Raw genomic sequence first — 26,648 nt, 5'->3', positions numbered from 1 at the left:
ACAACAAACAACTGTAACGACAGGCTCATTTCATTTTAAATGTGAGACGATGTTTGGTTTACATGAGTGATTTGTCGATGAAACATCAGATCCTGATAAAAACAAGGACTATATTTGAGTTCAGTGGTTAAAATTAAGCATTTTTTCAAACTTTTCAGACTGCACGAAGCTTTCTGAGGGAATTATGTCTCCATGTGGAGATAAAAGCAGTTGATGGCTTCTGTAAAGATCAAACTGAGAGCAGATCAAACAGAAATGTTCTCACCAGTGATTGGACTGAAGGATGGGGCTTTCATTCTGAGCGATGTGATATAAGGCACTCATAGCATTCATATTGAACAGTGGGGGCTTCCTCTCCGCTGTGGGAAGAACACAAAGTCAGGAACTTTTTCATTTGCTATAAATTCACATCTGGATTTATCGTTACACAGACTGCAGGTTTTACCGAGCTCGATGGAGGTGATGCCCAGCGACCAGACGTCCACCTTGCCGTCGTACTGTCCCTCATCCATGGCGAGGATCACCTCTGGAGCCATCCTGACAGAGAGAACAGCAGGACGTCAATAACACATTAAGAGTTAAGAGCCTCAGAGTGCCGTGGCATCGATCCGCACTTTCACTGACCCTGCTCTGAAGAAAAACACATGCTTAAAAGATCATTTACTAGAAATATACATCAGAATTTAGAAACAAGACTACGGCAGAAAGCTGCAGTACTCGCAGACACAACACTTGATTTGTAGTAGGAACTTTAAAAATTCTCCTCTCACTCCTTTTAAAGACGGCATGATTTACAGCACAACACGAGGTCGACTGACCGGTTAAGATGAAATCTCGTAGAGGAGGAATGACGATAAACACCTTAACACAACCTCGATCGACACATTTCAACAAACACTCCGGCTCGATGATTAAATGTAGTCGCTGTAGAAGAAGACAAAAACACTCACCAGTAGGGAGTCCCCACGAAGGAGTTGGCCGGAGCGACGATCGAAGCAGAACCAAAGTCCCCCAGTTTGACCTGACCGGGCTCCGTCAGCAGGATGTTTCCTGCCTTCACGTCCCTGCAGAAGATCGGACCAGCACCGACAGACATTTAACGTTTATATACTGATGTCAGGTTGACAGTGATGCCTTTAGCTCTGGGAGACGAGCTCAGTTAAACCACAGTCAGTTTGTCTGGAGTCTATACTAAAGTTTCCAAGCTGTATTACTTCTAATAAGAATCCACAGACATGCGGCTTCAACAGCCTGCAGTGCTGGTTGGACACAAACAGGACACAGAATCACTGGCTGTGTTTACATGGACCCTTACAGTATTCAGAATAAAACACCTCCGTCAGAAGAGAATCATCTGATCTGGCCTGAATCTCTTCAATAGGAAAATATTATATAAAACATGTGAACACTTAATCTGAGTTTCTTATATATCTATTTTTTTTTTCGGAGCACGTTCACCTCACATGGGAGAAACATTCGGGAGGGACAGAAACACGGCAGCAGCCAATCAGAGCTGGTCTGTGACAGGTACGACTTTTTTTAAATGGAGATCTTCAAAGATTTAAAGATTGTTGAACGCCTCGATGGTTGAAAAGCTCAAAACAACGAGCTGCTGAAACAAGCGTTTGAAAAGACGAACAAAGCTGGAATCCACCGAACCAGAAACACAAACGATGTTCCCAGGACACCGTGTGGGTCTTTTTACATTCGTTTTAACCAGCGGAGCTAAAGAATGAATGAATTTTCTCGATAAAGTTGAAAGAAAACTTGTTATAACTTGTCAGCTGTTATATTTCTGGCAGTTTACACGCTTCACAGCAGGAAGAACCACTTTGTGCGTGTTTATTCTGACGGCATGTTCACGCACATCTTATCAGCTCATCTCATTCAGTGTCCAAACAGTTGAGTTGTGTAACCGACTCCCTTTGTCTCACAACAGCTGTGGTAACATACAAGATATCTCTTGAATCTGACTAAAGATAACAGGCCATGTCCAGCACAGTAAGTTATAAACAAGTTGTATTTAGACTTTCAGGAAGCCAAAACCTGTTTGTAAAAACACTGTCGGGACAGCTTGATTCAACTTGTATTATGTTCAACATGTAAACACACTAAACCGTGTGAAAAACACTACAGTCCGTATATTTAGTCTTATTTTTGTTGTAAAGACAAGCGTCGTTATTAATCATATTCATATTTATTTTAGCTTTGTATTTTTATTGATGTTTGACTGATTGCTGCTAAACTTGTTTATCTGCAGTAGGTTTTTATTTGTGGAAACAGGTTCGCAGGGTGAGATTAAGTTTTTTAAAATGTTCTAGTTTCTGTAAAATGTTTATAAAGAAAATAACTTTTCTGGAACGGAACATTTACAAGGATGTGTTGCAGTAAACTGTTAATAACAATAAAATAATTACTGTCACACTGTCATTAACAGAAAGATCACCGTGTAAGGAGCAGAAGGTTTTACCTGTGAATCATATTGTGTGAGTGAAGATATGCTAATCCCTGCAGTGCACCATGGGTAATAGCAGCTATTTCTATTTCCTGGAGCGGCTTTTTGTGAACTGGAAGGAAAAGAGAAGAAGAAGAGTCAGAAACAACAAGAGACTGATGAAATAATCACGTCTTAATAACTGAACAGGTGTTAAACGAACCTTCGAGGAGGTCTGAGGCCGAGCCAAGGCAGTACTCCATCACCAGCTGAGGGACCAAACATTCAACAGGATCATCAACAGACACGTGTCGTTCTGTACCATCACGTTCACAGATCGGCCAGGACTTTTTAGATTGTTTTATCTAAACGGAGCGGACAGATACGTACCCATGCTGTGTGCTCTTTCAGGTAACATCCTCGATACTCGATAGTGTTCGGGTGGCGAAGTTTCTGCAGGAACTTCACCTCTTTGATGATGTCCTGCCATTTCTGCACATCAACACAACACTCAGTCAATCCTGACTGCTGGACTTCTCAGCACATTGATATTATAGAGATGTTTTAGTGAACTACCAGAGCCCTGGTGTCCTGTTTTTTTTTTAAACATCTTTCTTCATCAACAACAGTAAGAAAGAAATAATGTGTTCAGATGATGGAGGATAAGATCGCATGAAGAATAATCAGGAAGTTTAGTTTCCAGTCCACAAGTTCACATTAAATACTCTGAGAATGAAAAAGGAAAAGTTAGGGTGTGGGTGGAGTTTAAAATCTAAAAAGGAAATGAGTCGTCTCTTTGTGGTTTGTTACCTCGTTTGTCTGCTTGCCGCTGTAGGACATTTTCTTAATGGCCACCACCTCATTGTTGCGCACATCTCGGGCCTGTCGACGACACAAACAATTATCAGAACGTTAAACACTAAAGAAAACAAGTTACTCAGACAAAGCTGGTTATTTATTTGTGTGACATCAGTCTGGAGGTGAAGGCAGCGTCAGTATTCACCTGGTTACTGTTAATCCGTGCAGCACGTCAGCAGTCAGACTTTTCTCTCAACTCAAACATTATTTTGAAAGGATCCGTTTCATATTTTTCGACTACTGAAGCGATGCAACGTGCTGCCTCCTGTTTGTGTGTCTGACGGCTGGTGAGTTTTCAGGAGTGCAAACCGAGTTATCTGGACTTCTAAGAGTCTTTGTGTGAGATCTGTTCTGTCTAGATGGATAAATCGAACTGATACATACAATTATTTGAAGGAGAGAGGATGAACCTCGACATTTAATGATCTCGCTTTGGCCAGCTGTTCTGTTCCGTCAGAAGTAGGGACAGACTGATTATCTGCATTGTGTCCAACTGCTGATAAAGTAAATTGATTTAAAAATTGCTCTTCTTGTGTCTGCAGTCACCACTCTGGTCTCACTCGATGCCTCCCCGCGGCCTATCAACACTGAATAACCTGAATCTGGAGAGTAACATAAGTTATTGAATGTAAAGGAGTGGATCGATAAAGTAGCAGGAAATGGAAACGTCTAAATTATCCTTAAACATAATACTCACGTTCATTCCCTCACTGGATCTCTAAAGTTTGAGACAGAGATTTTCATTTTTGATGATTGATTACTAATAATTGGTATCTGTGTCGGCCCTGAAAAAACCTCATCGGTCGATCTGTAGTCAGAAGTCTTGGAGATTATAATCCAGGACAAGATACTCTGGGTTATTTATCATTATTAAACTCCCAGTGAAGTTTGAAGTTACAGTGCACTGATTTTAATTTGATGTTATCTGTAGAATATCCTGCCTGTTTGATGAACACGTTTACTCCATAATATCAGCATCAGTCCCAAAAATCGAGTATCAGCTGAGCTCTACGTTTAAAACACAGATTAGAAACATCTACACATGAAATCAGCCTCTCCAGGGAACATTTAGGTTCCTCTAATCCCTGATTACAGAAACAAGGTTTAATGTTCACATTAGGTTTAAGAAATCAGCTTAGAGGAGAAAGCCGACTGTAACCCGGTTACTTAAATACATTTATATGACTGAGAACACCAACAAAAGCACCATCATCATCATCATCATCGGTGTTCATCTGTCATGGCACAAGAATCAAATCAACTTCATTTTTATTTCAGGATCAGAGCAATAAAAACATTATATTTGAGGCTTTACTTATTTATCTGCTGCTCTGTTGTCCATTCATTTAATCATAGTGTGTTTACATTCAGCTACAAAGCGACTGATTACGCAACAACATCTTACATTCTTTAATTTTTCATCACTGCTTCTGTGAATAAACTACTTTTGATTAAATCCTGAATTATTTTTCCACCACTTGGTGGAGCCAAAACATCAGTCGGACACGTTCGGTGAGCCGAGGACAAAGACGTACAAACGATCTGCTCGTCAGCTGAACTTCATTATTCATTTTTTTTAGATAAAATGCTCATATTTCCTCAAATCTATTGCCAGAGCTTTAATCCTCCAGAGGGCCTAATCCTCAAATCCCAAGTGAGGATGCTGCTGCTGCTGTCAGACAGCAGACGACGGCACGTTTCACTGTGACGACAACATGAAGTCAGACCCGACCCAGACTGTAAACAACTCAATGCTGCATCATTCATTCCTGTTTGTACTGAGAATAACTCCTGAATACAAACATTAACACAGAGTCGTCAGGCAGAATGAGCCAGCGGAGCCGCGAGCTTATTTAAAAACACGTCAACATTAAATAAGGCTCTGCAGCCCCCACTGACGTGATGAGCGGTCATCTGAGGACACCGAGCGAACACACAGTCTGAGCTCAGAGGAAGTTCAGCATCAAGCAGCGGCACTCCTGTTAAATTGATGCAAATTGATGCACATCGTCTATTTTTGTAGCACATCTCTAATGGCCTTTTAAGGATCCTCTGAAACTCAGACGTTCGGCGTGGCGGTGAGAACACTGTGGAGGTGTGAGTCTACCACACAGCCTCAAGAATGAAGGTAAAATGAGACGCACACACACACACACACACACACACACACACACACACACACACACACACACACACACAGTGTTCCCACTGTTTTCATAATTAGACGGGGACATATTCAGATTCACAGCTTCTTTATAAATGATAAGATGCAGATGAGACAGTTTCTGTCTGTTAGAAAACCCACACAGACCGACGCTGCTCCGGCCTCCAGGGCTCAGGGAGCGTTTCTCTGGAAAAATCTGATAAAGATCTGAACCATCTGATTTACTTCAACACAATCTCAGCAGCACAGAGCAGCAGGAACGGCACACAGAGGATCTTGTTGCTTAAGATTTACACAGAAAACAGAAAACTACCAAGAAACGAGGAGAAGATAATCTTATTCTGATGGTACGGCTTTCTCTGGCTCCAAAACCAGCATCAAACATCTGATTGGGTGTGCTCACTGATGGTGGTTTACACCAGGTGGAGAACAATCGACCAATTACAGCACGATTATGAATATCAACCTGAACTTCTTCTATAGCTTTCTAGATACATCCCTGATGTAAGCTGCATAAAAACAGCCACAAAACAACAACAAGCCCAGATGAGACCGGCACAGATTCAATATCATCTCAACTCTACAATGATCCTGAAACACATCCCTGATAAAAAGCAACGTAAGAAAACAACCAAAAAAAACACAAAATGGAGTCCCCAGAAGCTCCGAGATCCCAAACTGATCTGAGAACACGTTATTTACACCCTCGACGTGCAGTCGAGCTCGTGCACCCACTTCAGACGGGGTGCACGTTAATGCTTTGATCTTAGCAGCTACAGTGAAGATTTCAGCTTTAAAAAATGATGGAAATAAATTATTTTCAGATCAGTTTGGGCTCTTTGGGCTTCAGGAGACTTGGATTGACTGAATTTACATTTGCGGGTGAACTGTTCCTTTAATCACCCGGTGGTGTGGTATTCATGACTAAGTGGAAACTCTCTGAAATCCCTGGTTCATGGATGACGACACTGGAATGAACTGGTGTGTTTAAAAAGAGAAGAACAGAGAAGTTCGTCACTATTGATGTCCACCATTTCCTGATGCCTCAGCTTCATGTTGAAAACGCAACAAACACCAAATCATCCTGAGACTTTCCACCAGCACGGGGGGGAGATCCTGGGGATGCACTGGTATCAGCCAAACATCAGTACTGGACAAAATTCCCCTTGTTGACTGCCTATCAGCAGCTAAGATGACATTCACCGCTGGCAGTGTCAGATGTTTCTCTGAGTCGTCACGTCAACTTCTCACATTCATGATTTACTGGCTCGTGACGTCCCTGCCACAGTTTATGAGAATATGAGTAGTGGAAACCTCTTATCGTCGAGCCCGTAGGAACACTGTGAGCTAAAAGGGCTTTTAAAGCAGCTACTTTTCAAAATAAGATTCATTTCATGTGTCAGAAAGTTATATTTGGGATCGTTTCATTGATTTGTATGATTGAATTGTTGCGTTTTAATCGGATCCATCGGTGGATCCCTAATTCTCACCCACTTCACACTGTGATTGGCAGCTGCGTGGAGGTGAGAAAGTAAGCTGAGAGTACAAAACCATGAATATCTTCTGGGAGAGACGATAAAAATGAGCTGTTGTCACATATTTAAAGGAGATCCTCCACCTTCAAGTGTGGCTGTTCAGAACAGGTATTAACACGACTTTGTCCTCCCACGAGATCAGTCAGCTCGTCCTTTTCTATCATAACTCGGCCCAAACATGAAAACAACCGAGCCCAATAATCAGGCTCCATCTTGTTCACAGATTATCACGGCGTGGAGAAGCCGTGCTGACCGTGAAGACACGCGTGACCGACCAAACTTCTGATTGATGGACTTGATGTCGTACTCACAAAGTAAACAGCTCCAAAGCTGCCGTGGCCGATCTCACGGAGGTCAGCGAAGAGCTTCTCCGGATCATCTTTGCAGAACAGATCAGCCACCTCCGGGTCCTTGAGATTGCCCGCCCGTGCACTCGAGGGCATGGCCAGGGCCTGGAGGACAGGTGAGGAGAGGAGGACAGGTGAGGAGAGGACAAAGGTCAAAACAAGGTAACACCCGTCAGACCTCAGAGGTACGACTGAAGAAATGTTTTGGTCTAAAATAATAAAACTTGTTAATTGTTGATCACTATAATAGAGATCCTATTATACAATTCAAATAGATGTAATTAATTTAAAAACATTTAATTTACTGATCAATCTTTTTGTCTCAAAAAGCCCGAAAGCTGCAATTTTAATTTCCCAGAGCTGAAGATGTCTTTGCCATTTTAAGAAGATAACAACTCACTATAAACAGCAACGTGTGATCGATAAACGATTAGTTGTCTAATTTTACTTCAATTATTTAATTATTTTGATGCATTTTTAGGGGAAATAAGTCAGAATTCTGATTCCAGCCTGTTAAATGTGAATATTTTCTGGTTTCTTTCCTCTGTGACAGTAAACTGAAGATCTTTGAGTTGTGGACAAAACAAGACATTTTATGGAGTTAACGACAAATGAATTAATCAAGAGATGAATCAACAACAACAACAACAGTGAGGCAGCCGGAGTCTGATCTGTAAGATTTAATCACCGGAGCCGAAACAATTAATCACGAAGTCGACCGACAGAAAATCAGTCGGCAACAATTCTGATAATCTGTTGTTCAAACTTAAATATTAAACATTTAGAGGTTTCAGATTCTGAAATGACGATTCACGTCGTAATTAATTGAATCTCTGACTTTTGATCTGCTGGCACGTTCATCAGGGAAGAACGATCATCAGCGCTGATATTCAACGCTTTTACGGTCGTCTGTGTTTTTGTGTGATTGCCAATAAATGTTTGATCTTTTTTTATTGCAGTCCTTCTCGACTCCTCTGTGGTCTCAGTGTCCACAACGCTACCTGATGTCAGGAGCAACAGCTGATCAGCACTCAATTATCTGATCAAATAAATGAAGTGGAGTGAAAGTTTTAAGAAGCAGAAAATAGAAATACTGAAGTGAAGTCGTGAGTTTCTTTCCATCACTGGTTATTCTCGACTTTGACACAGATTTTTAATTTTCCTGTAAATGTAAATCAGATCCAGTTATCAGTTATCTGCCTCCTGGATTACTCACAATCGGGCTCAGCACTGAATAAAACAAACCCGTACGTTTCCTCACAGCTGACCGGTTTCAGTTCAGAACATTTTGGGCACCACTGTAGCAGAATTATGTGAAATCAATGTGAAAAGCATCAAAACTAATTAAAGGACTTTTCCTGGATCACATGGTTGTAGTTCGTCTGCAGCGAACATATACTAAAAGATTCATCATGAAGCTTTGAGGTCGAAGTTTATTATCTGCTTTTCTAATTTAAGTTCATCATATTTGTCCAAAATTTACATTTTTTTTAATTTAAAAATCCTTGAGGACCCTAAAACCCCTGAACAAATACACGCAGCCACAAACCCTGAGGACAACGCTGACGACGCCGACTTAAACAATCCTTTAAAAGGATTATGAATCATTTACATTTGATGTATTTGGAGACGTGTTCATCAGTCTGGGTGCGATGGCAGGTTCCAGTCCTGTGTTTTGAACGTTGCTGGAGGAACTTCCCTCTGGTTTATATTTGGATCGTGGAGCGTGTGCCCATTCTGTTTTTGAAGGATGTGAAGCGTCTGTTTTCCACTTCAGTTGGGCAGAAAACCGTCTAATTAATGTGTTAAACATGCTGGAAAATGCATTCTTGTACTCTTGTAAAGTGACCCATTTGCAAAACTCCCTCATGTGCACCGAAAATCAGAGACTTTATCAGCCGGCCTGATGTTCACAATCTATGGAGCATGTCTCAGATATTGTGCAATATTTCAGGAATGTCATGACTGGCTGCTTTTGGCGTAAATGTTTATGAGTTATCGCGGCTCTGATGGAAAACAGCCTCTATCTTCCACAGCTGATCTATCTGGGACAGTAACCGTCCGACAGGTTGTGACATGAAGACGTTCAACAGAAAACCAACAACTGTGAAAGTCCTGAAAAACTGGAGCGAGCGAGTTAAACAGAAAGGAGACGTGAACAAGAGTGACATGAACAGCAGAGACGGAGAACTGATGTGGCGGAGACAAAATGGCAGCTGGTTTTATACAAAGTGCAATACAACATGATTTCAATTATTAACTGAAATACGTAAATGCTGCGAAGGTTTCCAGAATACGAACACGCCGCTACAGTCAGGATTTACAATCAGTTAAGAGTCTAACGGCGACATTAAGTGTCACACTTTGTGCCAGAAAATGCAAATTAAAATCAAAAACTTGAGCAGATACTTGAAGATGACACATGTGCACTTATCAGGGCTGCGTGACATCGGAAAAACTGACACTGCCTTTTGGTTTTCTGCCAAATACGTGAACAAACAGGGACTTCCCCTCCAGATTACCTGAATAGATTTACTTGGAATTAATCAATCTGGACTGACTGGGTGATTTTGTAAGAACCAGAGCAAACAACCAGAGCAGATCAAGAACGAGCAATGATTGTTTGCCTTCATATCAATCAAACAACAAACTCCCATGTAGTCAAGAAAACTTAAAGGGTCAGCCCGTCCTGTAATCCCAAAGCGTCAGTATTTGACAAGTTGGGAATGAGACAAGAAAATCAACCTCATTTACAAATAGGTCCTTTAAATCACAGTTACTCATGTAATATCTGACAGACTCATCTTGGAGATCTGCATCGAGAACTTAGAGCTGCAGTAATTACTCAATTAGTTGTCAAGTATTATTTTAATTGCAAACTATTTTGATAATTGATTTAAGAACGTGAGCACATTGTGGAGATTTTAAAGACCAAACAACGAATCCAGTAATCAACTGTCAAAGCTGCAGCAGCTTTATTATCGTTGATCAGTTGATACATTTCTTTTTTCATTTTCTCGTTTCTTGTTTCAAGTCATGTGAGGGAAGACGTCCTGCTTCTTAAAAGAAAAATCAAGAATACAACAGCCCATCAGAGGCTCACAAAGAATTTAAAATATGGAGAAAGATGCATCTATACATACGTGTAATTTAATTACATGCTCGACACTTGTGCCGTCTCGTGTATCTGAAGATCAGAGCGCAGCAGAAAGCCAAACTGACAAGTTCTTCACCGTCCAACTCAACCCAAAGGTCCGTGTGAAGACGCGAGGATGAGCCTCAGTCATCTGACTGATTCAGCCCTCTGAATGTATTCCCAGCCTGCACACGGGGCCTAGGTTATTGACGAGAGCAACATCATTTTATAATGGGGTTAATGTAGCTGCTCATCCTTGAGTGTCAGCTGGAGCCCTGAGGAGAGCCGGCAACATAACCGGGCCTCTGTGAGTCGGTGAATGCATGAACACACGGCCTCGGGGTCCCTGTTTAATGCAGGACTGCCAGGCGTGTTCCCTTTAAAGCACCGCTGTGTGAACGTGCTAGTAAATCTGTGCTAGACGAGGAGACAGATTATTACCACCCTCCCACCCCAAACCCAACATTTCTTCAGAACGCAGTGAACCAATTTCCAATCATATATAATGTGGCACTCAGCGGCCTGATGGTGTTCGGTCCAAGCCGAGGACTCAGACGCCTGCAGCAACCGTCTACAGTCAGGAGGAAAACAGGCAAGCCGAAAACTGTGAGAGAGGGAACGACATTTTTCTACAGGAGGAACAACAAGTACTCTTTAATTAGAAAGAGAGAAATGGGGCGTCCTGATTGCCTGAAGCCTAAACTGTGCAACTGTGATGTTACCGGTTCTGATCCGTCAGGAATCTTCATCATGACATTCCTCTCCGGTTTTCTATCATCTGCATTATAACATTTTCACAATAAAAAGTAAAGTAAGTGTGGCCTTCGAATAGGGTCGTGATATTAAAGGATTAGTTCACCCAGAAATGTAAATTCAGACATTATGTAATCAGGTCAGGTGAAGTCTCGTAGTCCACAGAACATTTCTGGAGCTTCACAGTAAAACAGAGTCGCAGCGTTCTGCTGAACAGCTGAAGCAGCTGGAGATGATTTAAACATCAGATGTCTCCATACAGCTCGTCTGCTGTGATCACAGTCTGCAGGAGCCCCGAGATCACAAACTATCTATATAGCTGCTAAGCTAAAAGTGCTAGCATTCACCCCATCTGGAGTGGGCGCAGGAGCTCAACCGCACATCGAGGGTGTAAATTATGTCTTTTCAAATCAGTTTGGGATCTCGGGGCATCTGGAGACTTAGGTTTACAGCAAACGAGCAGTATGGAGCCATTTTATGGTTTAATTGGTTGTTTCTTTTACGTTTTAAAAGTCCCCAGCTACTTCGGTCGTTTAGGAGAATGCTGCGACGCTGTTGTCAGGGTGAGGGTGAGCATGGGGGTGAGGAGATAATGACTCATTTACATTTGTGGGTGAACTAGTCCTTTAATGACCCAGTGTTGTGGTATTCATGACTAAATGGAAATTCTCTGAAAACCAAAGCTCATGGACGATGACATAGGAGCGGACTGGTGTTTAAAAAGAAAAAAAGCGCAGAGAGGTTCGTCACAGTTGATGTCAACCATTTTCTGATTCCTCAGCTTCACGTTGAAAAGCAAAAAACACCAAATCATTCCCCATTTTTAAACAAGAAGCCAGCTTGCGGTTCTATTTTAGCTATTTTCCAGTGAACACGGTTGTTCTCACAAGTTCAGACACACAACTCTGGGGACGCAAGTTTCCTCAACATCCTATATGGAAAAAACAAACTCACACAAGTTCAATGAAGTTGCATTTGAAGGCAGCATCAGACACTGAAGACAGAGGAGGGAAAAGGGAAACGAAGCCTCAGACGTGACGTGAAATCTGGTGTGTCAGTGGAGCCGAATGACCGAGATCACATGGCTGAACTGAGCCCGGACTTGGAAACAGTTTTGCATAACAGAAGCTCTTTGTTGTGAATGTGTGAAACAGTCACACAAAGTGGGGATATAAGTGTTTATTAGCACCAATAAGCAGCACCACATAAAAACTACACTGATGCGAGTTCACAGCAAAGGAGTCTGATCACAGGCTGGGAGGCATCGACACTGTTCACCGGGCGTGGTCCGACCTTTGAGAAAAGTTCGTACATTAAAACTGAAATATCCACAAACTGCACCACTATGACAATAAATACATTTTGACTCTAACTGTAACACTGAGGCTTGTAGGCTTCTCGTGTCTGTGGGAGCACACAAAGGGAAACTGAACGCTTTTATGTGATTTGACACCACATCTCCTGAAGGCAGACATCGTCCCGATATCAAACTGAATCTCTCCACAGTTATTTCGGATGAAAAGGAGACAGTCAACATGTGAGGCTTTGATTTTTAGGTTTACGTAAGCGTTGCATCAACCTCTGCCCTAAAAATGAAACCTCAGATCTGTTAAGTAAGTCTTGTTTGGGCATTGCAGCAGCATCAATAAACTGTAAACCACCCCGATGACTCCCTCATCAGAAGACATGAGTGTTGTCCAGCTGGTGGTAAATGTGTTGGACGGCCTGTAACATCCTGTCAGCAGCTCAGCTCATCACAGGCTCAGCTTTTCTTTGTTGTGGTCAAAGTTGCTCATTAAAATCGAGGATTCACTCCACCTGGATGTAACCAGCTGCATCAGACACAACTATACATAGTTTACTTCTTAATCAGCCATTGTATTCACGTGCTAACGTTAGCAAATGCTGATGAATGTTTATGAAGGGCGAAGCTAACACTTCATGACAGCAGGCGCTAATGTTACTTTATTTATTTTTTAGCGGGGCTGATCTACAGACCCACAGCTGGAAAAGGCTCAGCATCCACAGGACACTGTCAGAAAACCTCTGTCTGCTTGGATGAAGTCGCTTTTTGTTCCCGACTTGTCACTGAATTCTTCATCTCGGTTGTTCGGCGTAAAGAAAAATAGCGATGAATTCTGCTAAGTGAATAAAAGCCGATGAAACGACCCATCAGAGTCTGCTAAGCTAACCGCTAGCTGCAGCAATTTAACACCATTTTTCATTTTACTGAAGGCATCTGAGAGCAGATCAGAGCCCACAGGGCGTCCCCGGACCCAAGTTTGAAAACCCCTGGAGCGGCTAACTGGATGAGCTAGCACCGCAGCTAGCTAAGTGTAGCATCACTTACCGCGGCTTATTGTGGTTCCGCTCTGGAACGAAAAACAACTGTTAGCAGCCAAGCTAGCGAGCCTCTATCCTCATAGCCCGAGTCTCCTCTCGGCAGATAATCAGCACGACGTGTGGCCCATTTCCACCGAAGTCCCTCCTGGTTTCAGGGCAGCAGTGAAATAAATTAAGCTTTCAGAAAACACGCTGCTAATAAAGCTGGCTCGAGCAGAAACTTTAAGCTCGCCAGTTGTCTCTCCTGCGTTACTGGGCTACTAGCCTTAGCTAATTGGCTAGCTTAGCTTCGATAGCTTGCGAGCTAACGGTAACATTAGCTATTCTCCGGGGTGTGGCTGATGTGTCTCCGCGGCGACCCGCTTCCGAGCATGTTGTCCCGTCGCACCGGACCTGATTAAAAATACTCTCCTGAAATCCGTCCTAAAGCCTGCGCCCCATCCCGAGGCTGGACTTGTTTCTTACACCGTTTTTGTTCTTGCTAAATACAAGATGGCTCAGACTGGTGGGGCGGGACTCAGGCGCTGACCGGAAGCTGACGGGTTCTGTTTCCGGTGAGGTTTCCGCTTCACAAATAAAAGGGTATAAATAAACCGACCTAGATAATATTAATAATCTGGTACAAAGGCTCGAAGGCTTCATTTAATGATTATTTTTACAGGGACTCCGTAAATGTTGGCCACATTTAATAACGCTGAGGCGCAGCACTCAGTAGAAACTCTGTGTTATGAAAATGTTCAGTGTTGTTGATGAAAATGTTGAATTAATGTGTCTAATTAATTAATGTCCTGTGTGACAGGACAACCCGTCTGCAGCCAGGTGCTTTCTCACCTGCTTCAGCTGAGGCTTCTTCAGTGTGTTTTTTCTGTTTTCTTACAGAATCAGTATAGTTTCCTATTTTTATGTTCTTTGTTCACAGTGAAGTTTGGCAGTGTGAGATACAACTGGAGAAAATAACATGTGACCTGGATAATATCACCCTGAGCTGAGACCAGGTTCATGTTCACTTATCAACACTTGTTCCTGGATGTCTGCTGATGGTTACTGTCACAGTAAATTCAGTGATGTCATCTTAGGACACAAATGTAGAAGACAAAAAAATAAAGATTTTCTTAAATGAAATATAAAATCAAGTCTTTTTTCCTGCATGACACAGAGAGAGGACAGTGAGGTAATCTGCCAAATCTACAGTGAAATGGCGACATCTAGTGGTGCTTGTGTGTCCTGCAGCGCACATTCAACATTCATCACAACTTCATAATTTATCTTCTTTTGCAAAATGTACAAGAAACAAACGCTTTGATTACATAGGGCATTTATTTATTTATTTATTTATTTTGACATATATTTGTTTAATTCAGAAGAATAACTGTTTGAAAGGCCGTGACATTTATCTGAATATATGAAACAACTATGGACTCATTTTAAGTATTTTCTTTTCTCTCAATCTATTTTTATTTATAAAAAATGACATAATGAAAGCCACAAAATAAGAACAGACTCAATCACATGAAAATAAAACAAACATCACGAATAATACAAGCAATAGCAGTAATCTCAGATGATAAAGTTTACAAATTATGTTTTTTTACATACTTATTCAGTTATACAGGGCACATACATATATACATATAAACATACATACATGGGGTCATTTTTTAAATAATTTATGGAAATTCTTCCTGCAGTTTGTTTGTAGAATATTAATAATCTTTGGTTTGATTTCATGTTAAATTCTGATGACTCACTGTTTCAAAATGCATCACCAACTCCAGTGATATTAAAGATAAAAACCAAAAGACACAAAAACTTATTTACCAATCATATTTATTGTAAAGTCCAGCAGCACAACAATACTAAACATGTTGACAAGCCAGCTGTCAGAAAGTCTGGATTATTATTCTTACACATGAAAGAACAAACACCCACAAACATCTGGACAGTTTCTCTTAGTATCAGTGTTTTATTGTTCCTCTCGTGACCTTTAAGTCTCTTTAGACATCAGAAGAATTCTTGAGCGTTTAATAATGAAAAATCTGAGCATGAAAAACCACAAAAACTATGTTTCTCATCTTTATGGCAAAGTCCAGCGATGCAGATAAAAACATTAACGTGGCACTTATCATCCAAAAGTTTAGTATCTTATAAGAACTTTTATCACAAACACAATAATGATAAAAACATGAAGACGAGATAAAAAGTGATCCAGATGGAAAATATTTACATGGAACGTCTTTAGATCGATAGATAACTTTATTAATCCCCAAGTTAAATTAGGTTATCGTAGCAGCGATACTGTCGTGTATCGACTTTGTTATCTTTGTTTGTCCAAAAAGGTTTTTCAGAGTTTCAAAAAGTCCCCAATAAAAAGGAAATAGTCTCCAGGAGTCCTCCACAGCTGAGTGCAGTAATGTTTAATTGTGGACAATAAAACATGAGATCATACAGACAAAAGTTCATCCGATAAGACCCAACTTCTCAACACAAAACATCCTCCTTATATTCACTAATTCAGGGGCCGGGCCCCATGTTCGTCCAATCCTGGCTCGTTCTTTTGTTTACGTCCAATTTTTGCTGGCTCGGGTGTTTTCTGCACGAGGCAAAAACATGTGCCCCCTCCCCCTTTCTGCTCTTGACCCGTCTTGCGACATTTCTACGATCTTCTCTGCTCAGAAAAACTCTGCCGCCGTCAGATGTCGGAGCTGCCCTGTCTCCTCCTCTGACCGCGGCTCCTCTGTGCTGGTGACTCGTTCCACTGCCCTACTGACTGACAACAATAATAAAAAATGTGGTATATGTGATTACATGATTTCACTCTTTCATTTGTGGTTATATTTCACTCCAGAGTAACACAATTCAGTAGTTTAATCATCAATTCAATCAACTAGTGCAGAGCAACACGTTTTAACCATTCATTTGTGATTCCATCACATTTAGATTAGATTCTTTAATATCTCAGTACTTGTTACCAGTTGTCATTAACCACTAACTACTTATTTATGATTATATGGTCATATTACACTACAGGACATTCAAATACAAATCATTTAAACATCTGCATCTTCATAACTTATTCAAGACAGATTACTGTAGTCCACCTCCTCGACGGTGGGCCCCGATCTGTTGCAACTTTACATTTCTTTATGTTCAGTTTTCAGTTTAATATTGTGCTCTGGTTAGGTTTAGGCACAAAAACCACTTGGTCTGGGTTTGGAAACGTCAACCGGTCTATTGGACGTCAACAACAGTGGAAACTGGAAGTTACATGAAAGGAATTGTATATAAAGATATCAACAAGACCTCAAGCAGTCACTAATATCTGTCAGTGGCACCTCTGAACATTTTGTACACAGCTTTATTTATGTCGGAGCAAACGGTGCAACATTAAAGTGGCTATAGAAAGTTAAAGGGTCACTTATTATACAACAGGCTGCTGTAATGAAATGAGAGTTATAGTCCCTCAAAATAACAAAGTATTGTATTGTGATGATGAGATCTCATGATGAAACAAGCTGCTCTGTCATCAGATGATTCTTCTGTCTCTCTCGGCAGCAGGATGAACATGAAGGCTGTGGTGGGTGTTTCAGTGTCCTTTGGACTGTCCACACCTCGCAGGTTTCACCGATGCTCCAGAAACAAAAACTAATAATGTGACTTGGTGTTGTAACATCAGAGCAACATGTTTATTATGAAAAGCAATAAACTCCTTGTTATCAGGGCACAGCAGCAACACTGCCAGTACAGTCACTCCTCGATCTTGAGATAAGTGGTTTTGGGATCCAAAAAAAAAATAACTGTACTTGTTGATCTTCACGTCGATGATAAACTTTATTTATGCAGCATTTTCCAAAAACAAGTTTACAAAATGCTGCGCGGGCAGTAAAAAAAGAAAATCCACCGAGTAAATACGAATAAAATGCAAATTACCTACGAAACAAACATCAGTCCACCTCTGAGCAGCCGGACATGATGACCTGACAACGAGGAGGCGGAAGAGAAAACAAAAGGCTGAATGCCGGTAAAATAAATTAATCTAAAAATGTGCTACTTCGGCTCTGATGCAGCGTGTTATCTGAAAAGAAGTAACTGAAGTGAGTAAAGTAAATGTAGTGAAGAAAAAAAGTACAATATTTGCCTCCAAAATGGTTTTAAGTATTAAGTTGCAGAAAATGGAAATATTCAAGTACACTCGAAGTTCCTCACACGTGTTGAACTTGAGTGAATGTATTTTGTTTTTTAATGCACATTAAAGACGTTTCACTCAGAATCGAAGCGTGTGGGCGGCAGCAGCTCGTTTGACTCTCTGCTCTTGAACATCTGCAGCTTTACAACTTCTTTCTCTGTCTGAACGAGTGGAGACGACCTCCCATATAAATGTCGCAGGTCTCCAGCGAGGCACAGTCACACCTTCCTGTTCCAGACTGATCAGCTTCTCATCTTATTACCAGACACGGTTGGTTGGAGGAATCACATCATGGAGGTCAAACTGTTGGTTTGTGTTGTTGTGGCTTTAGCGGTTACAGGTGAGTGCTGTTAATATGGTCTCAGTAGAGGACCAGTGTGGATAATCTGATTTATTTAGTATTTATCATGAAAAGACGTCCGAATCATGAATGAATCTTCTGTTCAACCAAGGACAACTCTGCAGTTCAGTCTTTTGTGTTTTCAGCTGTAAATAATCAGTTATTTTGTATGAAGGGTTTGTTCGGTACATGGATAATTATACTCCTTTCATTTCTATTAAAATCACCATTATTGGAAAAAAAGAAAATTAACATCAATATAACAGGTGATTCCAAAATGTAAGCACGAAACATTAACAATAACCTTTAATCCAACTGTACATATTGAGACACTGTGTGTGTTTATGGTCTGAACTGATGCTGTAACGACCAGTCGACCAAACGATCTCAACAAGGAAATATACAGATGTATATTTTACGGATGAGGATTAGGACCATTGAGAAATAAAATGGGTTCCGACTTTTTCTCAGAATTAAAGTCAGAGGAAAAAAAGCAGAATTATAAATTAAAGTCAGAATTATAAGTTAAAGGAATAGTTCACTCTAGAATGAAATTCAGTCATTATGGACTCACCCTCATGCTGATGAGAAATCCGGTGTAGTTTTTTATTCCTCAAAGTGCAGCTGGAGACCCGCGGTGGTACCGTCCTGCAGCAATAATCCATATAACAGGCATCAATGGTGCCCGAGACGAAAAGGTCCATAAAACTACACATAACCTTTGTAATATTCCTCCGTACTGCTCGTCCACTGCAGTCCAAGTGTCCTGAAGTGGCGACATCCAGAGTTTACTGGAAACGACGTCATTTAGTACATTTTTCTAGCCTAAACAGTCACTATGCTGTATCTGCCTGGAGGCACGCTCCCGCGTTCACGCGAGTCTCCCTCACACCCGCTCGCACTACGGAAGCTGCGCCGGACAAGATGAACGAGAACTCGCGATAGATACACACCGGTATTTACATCCTGGATCTGCTGCACTAGTGATTTGAAACTTTGAACTTTGGTGTGTATCTATCGCGAGTTCTCGTTCATCTTGTCTGGCGCAGCTTCCGTAGTGCAAATGCTGTGAGGGAGACTCGCGTGAACGCGGGAGCGTGCCTCCAGGTAAATGTAGCATAGGGACTGTTTAGGCTATAAAAATGTACTAAATGATGTAGTTTCCAGTAAATTCTGGATGTCGCCACTTAAGGACACTTGGATTGCAGCAGACGAGCAGTATGGAGGAATATTACAAAGGTTTTGTGTAGTTTTTCGGACCTTTTCGTCTCGGGCACCATTGACGCCTGTTATATGGATTTTTGCTGCAGGACGGTACCACCGCGGGTCTCCAGCTGCACTTGGAATAAGAAACTACACCGGATTTCTCATCAGCATGAGGGTGAGTCCATAATGACTGAATTTCGTTCTAGAGTGAACTATTCCTTTAAAGTCAGAATTATGAGTTAAAGTCAGAACTTTAAAGGGTGACCAGTTTTCTAACAACTTTTCTTAAAGGTCCCATATTATACTGTTTTTAATCAATTTCACACAGCTGTCAGAGGTCCAACAACACTGTATTGGAAACGTATTGCCCCAAACCTATCCGTGGTCCTGAACTTCAGCTGTCTGAAAGTGGCTCAGGTGAGCTCTGCTGAGAGCAGCTGTTTCTGTGCCTGCACCTTTAAATGCTAATGAGCTCCGTCCTGCGACACGCCCCTCTCAGGGAGAGGATGCCGCTTACGCTAGCGTTAGCATGCGCTAATGTTTACGGTGGATGTATCGCTATGGCTCGCAGAGATGCTGTCGTTCAACCGCACCAGTTTGACCCAGAATGGGACCCAGGAGGAGGCTCAGAAAAACACAGACTCTGCGGCTGCAGCAGGACGTTTCAGAGCGGTTAGTGTGTCTGAGTGTGTTACTTAGTTACCAAGCTCCCTCGTAATATTATTAACATTAAACTCGCTTCAAACGCCGTTGCATAGTGGACCGAAGTGGAGCTAACTAGTTAGCCAATTCAAGCTGACGTCACCATACTCGTAGGCAACTGTAAATACTGTCAACAAGTGGCGACACTCACCTGTGGCTCGGGTGCAGCTGCTGGGTCCCGTATGGTTTGGACTGATCCTTTTACGAGGGTCAGTGTCGAGGCAGCTTTGTACTGACCCTCATTACTGAAGCAGTCCGATGTGAAGTGGTTAGCACACACAAACAGACTTACAGGAACCGTAGCCGGCACATTGTCGTTAAAATGAAACGCAACCACTGTCTCTTCTGTTCCTCTGGAGCTGGGACAGGATATCGGCACTTATGTTGATTTTTACAACCAACAACAGAGCAGTTTGCGTGTCCAGCTCACTGCTAGCACTGCTATCTTACCGCTGGACACACCGACCTTCACCTCGGGGATGAACGCCCCCCGCTCGGACGTCTCCGGGGAGAGGGGGGCGTGTTTTCGGCCTATGCAAATCACTCCTGTCGTTACGTAACGACGGGAGCTGAATCTGAACAGCCTGTAGGAGCCCCGTTTTACCAGCGGGGGGCTGCAGAGACGACGCAGCACTCGTTTGTTTCCTCATTCTGGGAGTTGGTCGGCTCAGGGAGGACCAGTTTATATGTAGAGACCAGAGAAAACCTGTTTTTCATAATATGGGACCTTTAAATGTTTGATTTTCTGAGTAATGACACGTATGAAGAGATGTTGAAATCACTGTACAAAAAAATATTAATAACACGTTTTATTCTTTTCTCTCCCACAGGAAGCAATGCACAGTTAGATGGTGAGTTTCTCTTACTTTAGTTTCTCTGTTTAAAGGTTTAAAACAGTCCAGGTTTGATGTGCAGCAGGTTTCAGTCACCTGGTTGAAAGTGAAATACTTATTTCTACACAGAAGTTGGTTAAAGGGTCATAAAATCTGTTGGAGACACTCAGGATGAGTCCTCATAACTCTGATGATCAGATGACAGAATACCTCTAAAACTGACCTTATGTTAGCTCCTGCTCTGCTTCAAGCAGATGCTAACTTGCTAACATTAGCTCGCACATTTTGTTTGATAAAGCTGCTTTTCGTACATTTATTGACTTTCTTACCGAGAGTGAGATGAGAGGATCAATATCAATCTGTTGTCTGTGTGTTACGTATAGCGCTGGAGGCAGGAGGTGATTAGCTTAGCTTAGCACAAAGACTGGAAGCAGGGGGAAACAGCTAGCCTGGCTCTGTTCAAAGTTTAAAAACAAGATGATGATACTGATTACCACACTATAAAAACAAGAAACATGACCTGACATGAACTCTGACTGTGTCTCTCCAGTTTGTGGCACGGCGCCGCTCAACACCAAGATCGTAGGTGGTCACACTGCTGCCGTAGGGGCCTGGCCCTGGCAGGTCAGTCTGCAGGTTTCAGGCCGGCATGTGTGTGGAGGCTCCCTGATCAACAACCAGTGGGTCCTGACTGCTGCCCAGTGTTTGACCAGGTGAGCTCTGATCCTGTCACGTGACTCAGCACCTCACCTGTCTGAAAACAGTGAGCTAGAGACAAAAACACTCATCAAGTTTGTCTTCATGCTAACAGTCGAATAGCATTACAGCTGTTTCAGGTCAGTTCAGAACTTTTTGCAGCATAAAAAAAATAAAATAAAAACAAAATAAGACCATTGAAGACACTGAAATTACTTCTACTATACACATGAAACAGAGTAAAACAACAAATTCATGAGATAAAACAAAAGAATAAATGCAAAGATAAGAACAGGGATCAGACCAATAACCACAAAAAAAATGGTTTTATAGTTTTATCCACTGATAAGGACACGACATCACCACTGACATGAGAATCTTCTAGTATCCGTCCAGTTAATGACTTATCAATAAAACGACCAAATGTTAGACAGGCTGTTTGTGTTTTTCGGTCGTTGGATAATCACGTCTCAACTCCAAACATCACATAAAACATTTTACAGTTTTATTGATAAGTCACCTCCAGTAACCCCTTGTAAAAAAGAATATAATTGAAAGAGCGGACCCAGTATCCTTGACACTGAACCTCAGACTGCTCCTGATGTGCTGGTCGGCACCTTGCATGGCAGCCGCCGCCATCAGTGTATGAATGTATGAATTACTGTCACTTTGGACAAAAAGTGTCTGCTAAATGTACATGTAAGGGTCCGATGTTGTAATATCTTTATCCATTACTATCAAACCTTGTGGTTTATCGCTCCATAAACACAGAGGGCTGTAAAGAAGGCGCGGTAGAGTCAACACATTCAAAGGTTCATGCTCAGTTGGCTACACGCCGTCTGGACAATGTGACCCACATGTACAACGAGTCGCAAAGAGGTTTGACTGTAATTCTTTGTTGACTCATTCTGGACAGTTTAAAAACAGAGATATCACCTTTTTTATTTCACGCACTCTTCTTCATTTTCTAAACCTGGTGCCTACATTACCCACAGTGCAACTCAGCCACTGAGTGACGTCATTGGCGGCAGTTTATCAGATCACATGCAGCTTCCTCTTGTAGCAGTCTCATTGTTTGAGACTTGCTGTCTTTCTTTGTTTTGGGCTAATTTTCCAAAATCCCTCTGGACTAACTGCAGGTGATTCAGATCACCTGTGCACAGGTGAGGAGACTGACTCCTGATTGAGGAGGGGAAGCAGCTTGTGGCATTTCCCTCCCAGCCAATCAGGATGACGACGCCCTTTTTGTGAAGGCTTAACAGAGGTGGGGAACGACACCAGGTGGCTCTCACCTTCATTCTGAATGGGCTCGTTCGAGATGAGCCAGGCCTGCGCAGAATCGATCACTGGCGACCACCGCACAATGCATGCCGGTTAGATTTTATTAAGCATGAGAAAGTTTTGACTCATCCAGATCTTGATTCGGCTTACACATGTTTCCAGATTTTGTATTTGAGAGGGGTCATTAGGCTGAAGTGGGATGTATAGTGTGTCATCAGCATAGAAATGGAACTGTATACCATATTCGGCAATTATCCTACCCAGAGGGAGCATGTAAATACAAAACAGCAGAGGGCCCAGGACGGACCCCTGGGGCACACCAGCGGTAACCGACTTGATCCCGACTTGCTCTGACGTCATGCACGCGCTGGCAACTATAACTTCCTGCATATTCTTTGACAGCGGCTGGAAACTGTCCGACTTGACTGCAGCTTTTTGTCACCGCCCCCTGCTGCTGCCGCCTGGTTTCATCCACCTTCCAGGCGAGGCGCAGTTCATCTCGAACGAGCCAAACCTTTATTTAATCTCGAGAATCATTGAGAGCAAGCCCTCATTTTCAATGATGTCGAGAGTACAAGTCAGATATTTACAACACAAAATAGAAATAAGACAACAACAACACAGCACAAGTTAAAGAAGGAAAGAACACCGAAGACAGTTTCATCCATTAAAAACAGTCACATTCATAAACAGAGGAGTTTGTTATCATAGTTTTAAACTGACCCAGAGACACAAGCGTTGAAATATGTTGTCTTTTCTGTTTCTCAGCCCGTCACCATCCAGTTACAGGGTCATCCTTGGACGTGACTCACTACAATACACAAGCCCTAACGAGGTGAACAGCACTGTGTCCCGGGTGATCGGCCATCCAGACTATCATGCCGGGATATTAGACAACGACATAGCCTTGGTTCAGCTCGCTTCATCTGTTACGTTCACCAACTACATCAGACCGGTGTGTCTGGCGGCGGACGGCAGCGTCTTCAACGCCGGGTCGAGCTGCTGGGTCACCGGATGGGGAAGAATCGATAATGGCAGTAAGAATTTATTCTTCATTTCTAAATGTATTGTTCGTAGTGAATGATTGTACGGATTAAATCTTATTGAACTTCAACACAAGACGACACAAAGATATAAATCAGTGGCACAAGAAGATGACGTGATTAAAGAGCACCAAAAAAGAAAAAACAGAGGTGGAAGAAGCCCTTAAACATTTTACTAGAGTACAAGAACAAAAGAATTAGCATCAAACTATATATATAAGCTAACTGAAGCTCACGTCATATTAATATAATTCAAAGACTATTAAAGTTAAAGGTAGGTAGTAGTTAATCAGTAGGATTTGTCCCAGCTGCTCCTGAACGCACCACAAAGATAGTTGATTGTTGAGTCTCATTCCCAGGACGTCAAACAGCCACATGTTGGGTTGGTAAAGCGTCCCAAGCAGCAACAAAGAGAGAAAATAAGAAACTCTCTGCAGATACGAGACACTAACACGCCTTTTCTCCCCATTCCAGCCTCCCTCTCTGTCTGTTTACGTCTTTTACGTCTTTTATGTCTTTGTTTCGTCTTTCTACGTCTGCTGTGCGTGATGTGCACTTCAGCGATTTAACATGTTGGTCAAAGTATGTCCTGATCAAATACAACACAGATTTCTGAGACGAGGCTGTACAGCCAAACAAAGAAAGAGACCCTCTACAGTGAGCCACCGGGGAAGCTGTGTTATCTGGAGAAATGATTAGGAGCTCAGTCTTATCTGTGTTCGGTTGTAAAAGTAGAATAGATACTGTTTGCTGCACTGACCTTGGTGAGACTGCGTATAAACAAAAATGGCAAGATGTCTCTTACCTCTTTAACGCAGGCGCCTGAGTGTCACCCAGCCACGCAGCAGACGTCTTCTCTTCAGATCAAATCCTGTCCAATCCTGTTCGTGACGCCAAATCATGTTGTTAAAAAAGATAAAGTATTCTTCAGGAAAATGCAGAGACTGCAGCTGGTGTGTTCAAAGGAGTTTAATTGTAACAAAACTGTTTATACAGAATCAAACAATTAAGATTTGATTACAGGAAGGCATCCGTTTCTTGTTTATGTACTTTCGGTACACACCTATTTCCTGAAACATGACTTTGGTCTTAATAATATATCCACACACGATGTCCCCAATATACTCAGTAATGCAGGTACATAATATCAGCCATCAGGTTCTTAATGTCAGCCAGAAAAACAGAGTTTGACAAGAAATTTTTCAAATAATCCGACCTGAAGGACACATTGAAGCAAATAACATACAGAACTCGAGGCACACCACCTTCTGATGTGTTTTCATGGCGCTCTGTGGCTCAGAGGAACAACATATATCAGATAAAATATATAATATATTTAAAATGTTTTCTTTTTCATCAGCTCATCTTCTGCTTCCCGAGAGGCTGCAGCAGGTGAGCACCCCCATCGTGTCCAATGAAGATTGTAACGACGTGTACAAGACGATCACCGACAACATGATGTGCACCGGCACGAGCGGCGGAGGGACGGGCACCTGCTTTGTGAGTGTGTCTGCAAAACTCTCCATCGAACTGTCAACACACACACATTTAACAGAGCTGTGGATGTTGTCTCCAGTTAGTGTCCACGTTAGTCAGAGTCCCACGATGCTTCAGGGTGACGTTAACATTTTCACTGAACTGCCGACTTCAACATGTGTCTTCTGTTTTGGGAAACGTGACATGGAAACACTTCAAAGGAAAAGTTTGACATTTTGGCAAATTTCTCGGTGAGCGGATGTTCAAATTGTCCCTAAACGGGGTACATTCTGCTGGCCCGCATGAAGGCCGGTTGGGTCAACGACCCACAAGTGGTCCTCACGACTCTGAAACTCAGAGCTCACACGTGTCTTTAACGACTCTGTAAGAGTGAAACGTCTTCAACAAACTGAAACAAGTCCAGTTTTCTACGATACAGCACTTAAAGACCTGGATGACTGAGAACCTTCATCAACATTTTGCTGCTTTCACTGTACACCTGTACTGTAACTGAAGTAAAACCTTCACATTTATGACTGTAATGAAGGATTTGCTCCAAAATTTAGTGGAGTAGAAGTATCAAGTAGCAGAAAATACTCAATAATAATACTCCAGTACTATTCATATGGGGGACTTTCACTTTTGCCAAAGTAATATTTTTACATGATGTCTTTTACTCAGGTATGACTTTTAGGTACTTTTTACAACCCCTTACAAATAGTACTTGAGTAAAGGTATCTGATATTAAAAGTACTTAAGTATCAGAAATACATATACACATATATTGATATGTACAAATTAATTTTAAATGCTCTGATGCAGTAGGTAATCTGCAAAGTAACTAGTAACTAAAGTGTTTAAGTAAATGTAGTACAGTAAAAAGTACAATATTTGCTTCTGAACTGTTGTGGAGTGGAAGTATAAAGAAAAAGAAAGCTGAAATACTCAGTACCTTTAAACTCTTCTTCTTCTTAAGAACACTACTTGACTAAATGTACTTAGTTACTTTCCCCCTCTGTTTGCCGGTGATGTAACTGAGGCTTGTGTCTCTGTGCAGGGGGATGGAGGCGGCCCGTTGGTGAGGAAATCCAACAGTAAGTGGATTCAGGGTGGAGTGGTGAGTTTTGTGAGTTCAGCAGGCTGTGCGCTGCCCAAAATCCCGTCAGGCTACGCCCGAGTATCCAGGTACCAGTCCTGGATCAATAGCCAGATCACCACCAACCGGCCCGGCTTCGTCTACTCTGGAGCCGCTCGGCTCGCAGCTCCTCTGCTGCTGTCCGTCTCACTGCTCCTCTCCTCACTCTGTGTCCTCTCATAG

General features: G+C 42.1%; 2 protein-coding genes across 3 annotated transcripts in view; one reads left to right on the top strand and one right to left on the bottom strand.

The window, feature by feature from the left end:
• The window catches only part of taok2a (TAO kinase 2a), a 26,940-nt gene extending 12,901 nt beyond the window's left edge, over window positions 1-14,039 (bottom strand). For both annotated transcript variants that reach the window (XM_073494377.1, XM_073494378.1), the window contains exons 1-9: window positions 13,578-14,039; window positions 7,303-7,443; window positions 3,245-3,316; window positions 2,825-2,926; window positions 2,658-2,703; window positions 2,471-2,567; window positions 951-1,064; window positions 446-537; window positions 266-359 (exon numbers count right to left, since the gene is read on the bottom strand). In XM_073494377.1, coding sequence (XP_073350478.1) covers window positions 266-359; window positions 446-537; window positions 951-1,064; window positions 2,471-2,567; window positions 2,658-2,703; window positions 2,825-2,926; window positions 3,245-3,316; window positions 7,303-7,434 — 749 coding nt within the window. In that variant the 5' untranslated portion in view covers window positions 7,435-7,443; window positions 13,578-14,039. The remainder of the gene's footprint in view (window positions 1-265; window positions 360-445; window positions 538-950; window positions 1,065-2,470; window positions 2,568-2,657; window positions 2,704-2,824; window positions 2,927-3,244; window positions 3,317-7,302; window positions 7,444-13,577) is intronic.
• Window positions 7,433-26,648, top strand: LOC141020003 (chymotrypsin-like protease CTRL-1). The gene is made up of 6 exons (XM_073495039.1): window positions 7,433-7,472; window positions 20,832-20,852; window positions 21,385-21,547; window positions 23,580-23,848; window positions 25,215-25,354; window positions 26,388-26,648. Exons 1-6 carry the CDS (start codon window positions 7,433-7,435, stop codon window positions 26,646-26,648), a joined length of 894 nt encoding a protein of 297 aa, XP_073351140.1.

Source organism: Pagrus major, chromosome 23, assembly GCF_040436345.1.
Source record: "Pagrus major chromosome 23, Pma_NU_1.0".
Classification (NCBI taxonomy): Eukaryota; Metazoa; Chordata; class Actinopteri; order Spariformes; family Sparidae; genus Pagrus; species Pagrus major.
The sequence above is the reverse complement of the archived record's forward strand: the minus strand, read 5'-3'. Positions and strand labels throughout refer to the sequence as shown.